This window comes from Muntiacus reevesi, chromosome 4, assembly GCF_963930625.1.
Source record: "Muntiacus reevesi chromosome 4, mMunRee1.1, whole genome shotgun sequence".
NCBI lineage: Eukaryota > Metazoa > Chordata > Mammalia > Artiodactyla > Cervidae > Muntiacus > Muntiacus reevesi.
The window spans coordinates 142459998-142469148 of NC_089252.1; the positions used below are offsets into that span (position 1 = coordinate 142459998).

A 9151-nucleotide genomic window follows, 5' to 3' on the forward strand; every position below is an offset into this window, starting at 1 on the left:
CTGGCCTTTGAGGAGGGAAATGTCAGTCGTGTCTACATTAGTTGGCTAATTGTGATTATTTTGGCCTCCTGGAAGAAAACGGCTTTCTTCTGGACAATGAGTAAAAGTGAAAGTGTGAGGCCTTCTGAGCTGTTGCCTTGATGGAGAAGTGACTGGAGAGGGATTCTGCTGGGGGACCCACTCTCCATCCCCTTGGAAGAGAAGTTTGTCCTTTCCTTACAAAAAAAGTTCTGCTTCTGTGCCTGGCCTAATCTCAGCCTCACCATAGAGAGACAGAGAGATAGAGAAGACATATTTAGCAGCGTGGCGGGAGTTTCTGTCTTCCCTGGATTTTCCGATGGGACCCAGAAGCAGAACAGAGGAGGCTATGGGAGCACCAGTGGCTCCAGAGAAACTCAGTTCCTTGCTTGAAGTGGGAGGGGGGATAGGTGGTTCCTCAGCCAATTCCAGCTTTTGTTGAAACAGATAGGAAAAAAGAAAACCTAAGCGCTGTCTGTACTCCAATCACGATGCCAGATCCCTAATGCTTATGATTAATATTAATGAGACTTTTAAAATATGCACAGAAACTCTTAACTGGGATATTCTGCCTAACTAAGGAATGCCAAGGGGCTGGGAGCAGGAGGAGGGACTGAAAGGAAAGTAGGAGCTCCCCAGGTCCTGCACCCGGTGGCACCCTCAGTAGGGTTGCCTGTCTACCTGCCGGGGCAAAGGATGAGGCAAGAAAGGGATCATTCAGGGTTCCCCAACTCTGCTTTGGCTGGAATGATCTTCCCTGCCACTCTGCTTTCTGGCAAGGGGAGAAGGGTGAAGGCCAGAGGGAGTGGAGGCCAGCTGCCTTTCTCCCACAGCCCACTCAGACCCACCTCCAAAGCTGTTGAGGCCAGGTAGGTCCCATCTGCGTAGGGGTGGGGGTTGAGGATGGGGTGGGGAGTAGAGGGCAGCAGAGCCCACCATCTAATATTTTCTGCCTCTCTGCGTTCCTCTTTCTGGTTAACATTAAATATTGGTCTGCACCCGGGAGAAGGGTCCTTCTGGTGAGTTCATATATGGTACAAATCAGCGACATAAATAGATGGGGCGGGGCCGGTGGGCAGTCAGGTGGAGTGAAGGTGAGGTGTTTTCGATTTGCTGACCACCTTCTTCTCTTTGACCCGACGGTTCTGGAACCAGATGGTGACCTGGCGCTCCGAGAGATTTGTGGTAGCCGAGATGCGCCGGCGCTTCTCTTTGGTGATGAACTTGCTGGCCGCGTACTCCTTCTCTAGCTCCTTCAGCTGCACCTTGGTGTAGGGCACGCGTTTCTTGCGCCCGCGCCTGTAGCTGTTGGCCTCGGGCTGTAGGGGGACCACGTCTGGGGGGAGAAAGAAGGCAGGCAGCAGGAAGTGAGTCGCGTGCTGGATCCAGCAAACGGCTATAGAGGCTCAAGGCGCAGGGACTCACAGGCGGGCAGACTGCCCCCAAATCCTTTGCATCTCTGCTATTACCAAGGCCACGGCCGAAGTGAGGACACTGAGGTATTGCCTCTGGTGTGAGCTTTATTTTTTTTTTTTTTGGCGCAAACTTTAAAGGAGGGGGTGCCAAAAGCTCAGAAATCAAGATAAATAATATTTTCTGTATTATACCTATATGATTATCAAAAATTTCATGATGAACAAAATATCAAAATTTTAAATGAATGCAGGACCAGTACTACTGATTTTTCTTTTTGCCTCAGCCTCCAATCTGGTTCTGCACAGCATTCCTTATCAGAATCCTTGTCCCCATAGAGGGGTCCCTCCAAATTCCATCCTGGTCTGCTAGCTTGCAGGATTGCAAGTATTCAGGAAAATTCCTCTTTCCTAGCAGTTAGATCACTTGGGAATCAGTCAGTTTATACTCTGCCCAATTATTAGAAGAAGGTGTCCTTTTGTACGCTTGAGGGAGAGCACGGCGGGCAGGGAGACTGTTTCAGTGGGCACAGACCATCAAGTGGGGCCTCCTGCCTTTGGTCACTGGCTCTGCACTGGGAATCTGAGGCCAGCACCAACAGCTAGAGAAAAGTGTCCAGGTGAAGCTAGACTGCCTGGGAGCCAATCTCTCAAGGAGTCCAATATTGTAAGCCACTTTGCAACATCCCAGGTGGGAAGCCCTAGCACTGAGATGTAAGAAATCTGGTCCCTAGAAGTAGAGGGTCCACACCCCAGGGTGTGCCCACCAGAGGAGACACACTAAGAGAGGCCCTCTTGGGTTAAGACCAGCGGTTCACATAAATCTTCTACAAAAAGAAATCAGTGCCCCTCCTTTGCCCTCCCTCAAATTTTCACTCACCAAGACACAGCAACTCTGATCTGGTTCCCCATCCTCATCTTTCCACCAAGGCTGAAGGAAACTCTCCAACCCATGCAGGACCCCTAATCCTAAACTCCAAATACCTTGCCATACCACCACTAGTTCAATTTCTTTCTGTTCTATGAGAATATCACAGGAACTAAAGTGCATCACTTACAGCCCCTCTTCCACTCCACCAACAGAAAGGTCCTAGCAACACTTTCAAGGAAAGTAAGGAACTAGGGAGATGAGCTGAATAACTCACCCCTCAACTTTAAAAAATGTAATTGACTGACTTCTTCCTGCAGGATCTAATGAGTAGGGCTGAATATTTAAATGGTTTCCTCTTCATTCTTACTGCCCTTTGGAAGTGCAGACACAGTCTAGAATAAGGGCACAGAACTCTTTGTGAAATGCCTGTTCTCACCTCCCCTTTATGAATCACCTTCCTTATCCCCTTTCTCACTGGGTCTGCTCTCTTTCAGAGACCTTTATCTACACAGGACAGGAAAGAAGAGGTCACCCAGGAAGGGGGAAATAAAGTACATGGAAAGAATATGGGAGAGAGGGGATTCCAATGGCCTGGTCACACTGTCTCCAGGATGACAATGTCTATGGAAAATTGTTGGACCTGTCACTTTTCTCTGCCTATGTAGGAACAGGCTAAATTTTTTTTAAATCTGAAAAACAAAACAACTTCACTTTAGCAAAGCAGATCCTTTACGTTAAAAATGGCTTTTTTTTTTTTTTTGCACAAGATGTTTTTTAAAAAAATCTCTCAGTTCTCAAATATGTTTTGCTCTTACAGACATAACTATGATTTGAGAAACTAATGAATCTGGAACAAGAGTAAAACACAGAAAGTAAGTAATGATAATATGAGATTATTATTATTATTTTTCAATCCTTGGAACATCTTTTTTAAGGCTTATTTTATTAAACCCATTTTACAAGATAAGGAATCTGAGGCTCAGAATAGGTAAAGAAGCTCAAGTGGCAGAGCCGGGTTTTAAAACCAGATTTTTGGGCTCAACATAATGACACAGTAAGTTCTAAAATGGAAACAGACCACCTGGTACAATTTATCTTTCCCCTGGAGAACAAATACCTCCTTTCCCCTGGAGAACAAATGGGATAGAAGTGGGTTTGTGTTCCTGAGTTAACCAGATAATTGTCCCTGATCTGTTAAACGTCACTTTCTGAAAAAGCTCACAATTATCTACCTGATTTGGGCTCTCCTAAACCCCAACTATAAATTTCCCATGAGGTTGAATCAACAAACCCTAAAAGAATCAGTTTTTGAAAAGCAGATAACTGGTCTAAATTGGTTATTTTTCTCTATAGAATGCCAAGGGTTGATCTGGCCAAGCTTACCCTGGATCAGACCAAACTGCCAGTTATTTTGGGCAGCTGGGGAAATACCTTCAGCCTTGCCTTCTCAAAGAAGCCCCCTTTCATTGTCTTCTGTCTTGTCTGGAAAGGAAGTGGGATCTATAGATATGGAGACATCTTGGAAATTTAGGCCCTGAGTTGTGTCTATGCTACCTAAAGTAAATAGAGGACTCGGTGACTAATTTTACAATCAAGCTTTCCGTAGTCTCCCTTCAGCGCATACGCAGGCATGCAGGCACACACACGCACACATGCACACACATCCCACTTCATACCTGGGAACCCAACAGACACTTTTGAGGGGCAAATAAAAAATCAGATCAATGCTTAGCCACAGCTCTCTCTTGGGGTCCTGTGTACATGTTTCTACCACCCACTAGATCTTGCCCACCCTTTCCCACAACAGGGCTCTGCGCTCCGAAGAGGACCTAGTTGGGCTAGAAATCCTAGCCACTCTTCTCAACCAAAATCCAATGGCTTATCAACAGAGACTTTCAGTATGACCCAAAGAGCCCATTATTTCTGTCTCTCTATTTTTCTCTCCCCCTCATCCTGTCTGTCTCTGTCTCTCCCTGTCTCCCCACCACACCCACCTTCTCTCTTGGACTCTCTGTCAAAATTAAAAATTGTCTACCCTCACTATAGGAAGAAAAAAAAAGAGCAATGAAGCAAAGGTCTATATAATTGGGTGAAGTTGAAGAAGCCACAACTCATCTTGGCCCTAATTATCTGGATCTTTCTGAACAATTGCCTTCATCTCCCACACCAGCCCAGACTGCCATGGATGAGGTTTCTCAGAGCCAGAGGCACTGAAGAGAGACAGTAGTGTTTATGCTGAGATGCTGCCGAACAAACCACAATTGCATAGACAGAGTTATCTGGAAATCTCACTACTTCTGAAAGAGCTCTGTGTGGGTAGAAAGATGGAGGGTGTCTGAAGATAATTTCTTATTCATCTGCCTTTTGCCTATACCTCTGCACAGAGATACACCAGCCCGTTTCTATTTCCACACTGGGACTGTGTGAGCACATAGCTGTTGAGACATATTTGGTTTTACATGCGTTTTCATGCCATAATTTGCAAGTGTGTTAAATCTCAGTTGGGTTGTATGATTTTTTTATGTTAAAGATATTTTTCCCTAGGAGGCTGTGATCAAAAAGTGCTTACTTTTAGCAGGTTTTTGGCATTTTTTTTTTCTTTTCTGGGAATCTTTAAGATGTTTATTTTTGCTGATATATTTCTGAGCTCCTTTCCAATCTCTCATTCACTTGGCATGCAGACACAGCAATGCCAGAGCAGCTCCTTCTCGTCCCCTCTTCACACTAAACCAACTGCCCATTGCTCTGCCCACAGTGGGGCTGGTGGGCATCGGCCGCTCTGCCCTTCAGCCCCTTAGCATGGTCCGTTGGCTACCAGCTACCCATGCTCCAGGAATTCCTGCTAAATCCCCACCTCCCAAGGAGCTTCCCATCTGGGTGAGATGGGAAATTAAAGGGTCATATCTCCACAACACATTATTGTACACCTACATGTGAGGTGCTTATCTTCTAGAAAAGTGTTATTATGTGTTTCATATTAGGTTGTTAATAACAGAAATCATATTATATAAAAATATAGTCAGTGCAGAGTAGGTAATGCATACATCATCCCTAAATCTTCTGGCAGTCAGAAATTGGGTGTCTAGTGTGGGTCCCACCTTGGTCAGTTGTATTATACTAAGTCATCTTAGAATATTTACAAGAATATTATTTGCTACACTTTGTAACATCATCCAGTATTTTTTTTTTAACTGTCTGCTCTTTCCCCAATCCCGGATGCAGAGGAATTTCAGGCCCACCCTAAGGAGGTCTTCAGGTCTATATGTCCCAGTGAAAATGTCCCTTGGTCCCAACGGAGAGCCAGGAGGGGGGCCTGCTGGGTAGTAGGAGGAAACATATATGGCTGTTCTGGGCCCCCAGGACCCCTGCAAGCATCAGAATGGAGCCAGCCAACCCTCGCCCACTGAGCTCTGCTTATATGTAATTAGAGCAGACTCAAGATCTGGATTCGTTGAATCCTGATTTCTCAGCACTGCGCTGAATCCAAAGCTCCTGATGTGATTTTGAGAACCCTGGAACTGGTCTTTTCCTCTGGGGAGTGGGGAGTGGGTGTTGCGGGATCCTCTCCTATTCAGAGATAGTCTCAATTGGAGAGGGAACACGCCACCAGTGAGTTCCAATCCCCCACCGAATACATAGCCAGACAATACTGAGGGGTTCCCAGCCTGGGCCTGGACCTCAGATTCCTCCAAAACAAGCCTTCCCCCGAAACCTCATCCTCATTCCTCTCTTCCTGTGTCTAAGGCATGAGTAACTCTCTCCCCGACGTTTGGCGGAGTTGGTAGCGTACATACACACAGAGAATGTGAGCCCTACAGACAGGCAAAGAATTTTATATCCCAGGAGAGGGATGCAAACACCCTTTTTTCCCACACTCTCTCCAGAGATTTCAGTTCTCTTGCTCCTTCAGCAATCAGGAAATTCGTGGTCAAATTCTTAAAACAAATCAAGAAAAAAAAAAGAAAAATTTTAAAAATGAAAAATCTACATTTCTGTAGACTCCAGCAAATTAGACCCGTATTTTAAAAACAGCAACAAAACATCTGTCTAATGCCTAAATGTTCTTGGAAATTCAGGCCAAGAAAACGCTTGCGGGTTCTTATTTTTTCCTCCAATTGATTCGGTGGCTTGAGCGTTTTTGTTCTAATGGGTTTAGATTCCAAGGCACCCAAGGCCCACCCACCCCCCATTTCAGGCCGGAAGCGCATTTAGGGGGCCAAGAGCCGCGCGTGAGACTGGAGCCCTGCGGAGGGGGAGGCGGCGAGCTCCCGACTGGAGCGGAGCCGGCGGCCCGGCGCTTGGGCGCCTGTGATTGCTTCACTCTCCGCCGGGCAGCTCCGGGGAACGTGTCGGAGCAGATTTCTTCCCCGGCGCATTCCTCAGCGCAGCTCGCCCGGCCGCCTCCATCTGCAGCCCAGCAAAGCCGGCGCGCCGGGGCCAGACGGCGGGGGTGGCTGGGGCGCGGAGCCCCGGGGCAGACGGGGCTGGGAGGGGTCCCTGGCGGCGGCCGCGTTCGGGACCCTTCCTTACCTGGAAAGGGAGACTTCCAGAGGTGGGCGGACTGCGACTGTTCCTTTGAGCAGTACACCTGACTGTCCCAGCCGTTGGAGAGAGCCCAGTGCTGGTAGCCTTCGACGGGGATGAGCGCGTCGTGACGCGGCTCTGGGTGTCCGCTGATCCCAGGCACCACCGACACGTCCAGGTAGCCGGGCATCGCCTGATAGGAGCTGGCGAAGCTGGGATAGAAGGCGAACTCCTTGGCCCTGGAGGACAGGTCGTCACCAGGAAGGGCGCCCGACGGCTCGGGGTACTTATCGCCCGGGTGATAGGCGCAAGGCTTTTGCTGCAGGTTCACGTTGTGCGACAGGCGGCAGCCGTAGTAGCTGCCACCGAACGGGTAGCCATAGCCCAGGGTGGCGCTGGACGAGGTGGGGGGCGCCGGCGGGGGGGCGCACTGGCGCGCCGCCTCCGGGGTCGGGATGTCCGTGTAGACAGCGCCCTGAGGGGCGCCCAGGGGAGCCGGCGGGCGGCCCAGCACGGGGTGCGGAAGCAGATCGCGGCAGTGGCTGGCGGGGCAGCTGTTGCCCAGCCCGTCCATGCTCGGGGCTTTGCCGGGACTCGCTCCGCTGCAGCCGCCCCCCGCTCCGCCCGCGCCGCCGCCTCCCCCGCCGCTGCCGCCGCCGCTGCCGCTCTCCGCCGCGCTGTCCTCATAGACGTACATAAGGCTCTCCGGCCAGCGCGGATGCAGGAGCAGCGAAGTCGTCATGACATGATCTGCTCGAGCTTTTTAAAAACTCCACTTGCCAGAGGCTGCGAGCTAGGGAGACACCTCGCTCCCTTTTCCCCTCCCCCATCCCTCCTCCCTTCCCTCCCCACCCCTCCCCTCCTCCTCCTGGTGCTTCCACCACCCTCCCCACCTTCCCTCTACGCATGCGGGTACACTTCATTAAGAAATCACCGGCTCCCGCCAGCCTCCCCTAGGCCACCCTCCCGCGCTCACGTGACGCGGGCAGTGCACGTGACCTCCTGGCTGGGTCTCCTGGGGTTCCCACCCCTAGAGGCGGGGCGGGGCGAAAGGGGAAATGTCTCTGCTGATTGGCTCTCGGTGGGGCAAAAAGGAGGGAGCTGGGAGATTTAAAGGGACAGGGTACCGCCCCCTGGCAGGCCCGGGGGAGGGAGAGTAAGGAGGGTGAGGCTGAATTTGGCCGACTCAAAGGGGTCTTGGAGAGACCAGACCGTTCCCGGGCGCTTCCTCCTAGGCTGAGGCGGCGTACGGGGAAGACTGATTCCAACCCACAAAGGTCTCTGACCGGATAGGGGCTTGGAGTTAAGGGTGGAGGAGACCCCGTATTTTTTTTTCCTTAATAAATAAAAAATCTAGAAAGCAAGCGGAAGCGCACCGGCAAGGAGTAGAGAGCCCCGGGTCTGGCCTTGCCTAACTACCCTGGAACTCCGGCTGGCACCGGACGCCGACGCCGAGCAGCGAGACTTTGATGTCGGGGATTGGGTTTCCATTTCCGACTTTCAGACACTTTCTCCAAAGCTCCAATTGTCTGACGGGGACCCTCTCTAGTCTCGTTGCCCGCAGGTCTTCCTCCAGCGGAGCAGAGAACTGGGAGAATGTAATAACTCCCAGACACAAACATCATCACACCGAGGGCAGGATGCTCTCAATGAAAATTTGAGATCTGAGAATAAAGGAGAGAAATGGAGGCATTTCAATACACAGTAGAGTTTAAAAGCCTCGGAGTGAGATTTTTCAAAGGAAAAGGGGAGGAGGAGCAGAGATTCGGTCTAGAAAAGCTGAAAAGCCCTGGATGCGAACCAGAGCACGCGTTTCTCGGATCCATATACAAAAGGAACGTGGCATGAACCAGAGTAGGCAGCGCTGCCCCTTTGGGGGAACGTTTCCCAGGCGCTACTCTGGGAGACCCCAGGAGGCCCGACCCCAGCCCCGCGGATCCACCGCCGCCCTCGGCCATAAGTTGAGGGGCCAGGCAGAGTGGATCAACGCAATTCCCAGCCGGATAACCCCAACTTTAGCTCCCAGAGCATTCTTGGGTTCACTCCCTTTTAATGGGAAGTGTTTCAATGCTTTGAAATTGCCTAATCTTCAAGAAAAAAATCAACACCAATTTAACAATTTTCTAAAAAAAAAAAAAATAAGCCACCCTTTTCTCTCCTCCCAATTTCCCGACTTGTCGGACTTCTGTGCTCAGTTTGGATACCCCTTTCCAGAGAGCATCTCGGTGGGATTGAGCTATGTTCCCTTTCAGCACAGGGCCTCCCTGAGGAAAGCGGTAATAAACAGAGAGAAAAAAAAGGGGAGAGGGGCTGCGGCATCTCCGTC

The 9151-nt window shown here is 50.2% G+C and overlaps 1 protein-coding gene across 1 annotated transcript; it reads right to left on the minus strand.

The window, feature by feature from the left end:
• Nucleotides 1-1097: 1097 nt before the first annotated feature.
• HOXC13 (homeobox C13) lies at nt 1098-7567 on the minus strand. The gene is made up of 2 exons (XM_065935507.1): nt 6832-7567; nt 1098-1354 (listed from the first exon to the last, which is right to left on the minus strand). The coding sequence occupies exons 1-2, from the start codon at nt 7565-7567 to the stop codon at nt 1098-1100; spliced, it is 993 nt and encodes a 330-aa protein (XP_065791579.1).
• Nucleotides 7568-9151: the final 1584 nt, after the last annotated feature.

What these genes read in the sequence shown, in the direction of transcription:
- HOXC13 (XM_065935507.1), bottom strand. Translation starts at nt 7,567, where the DNA reads ATGACGACTTCGCTGCTCCTGCATCCGCGCTGGCCGGAGAGCCTTATG. An exon ending in CTGGAAGTCTCCCTTTCCAG is followed by an intron (nt 1,355 to 6,831) that starts GTAAGGAAGGGT and finishes TTCTCCCCCCAG; the next exon opens with ACGTGGTCCCCCTACAGCCC.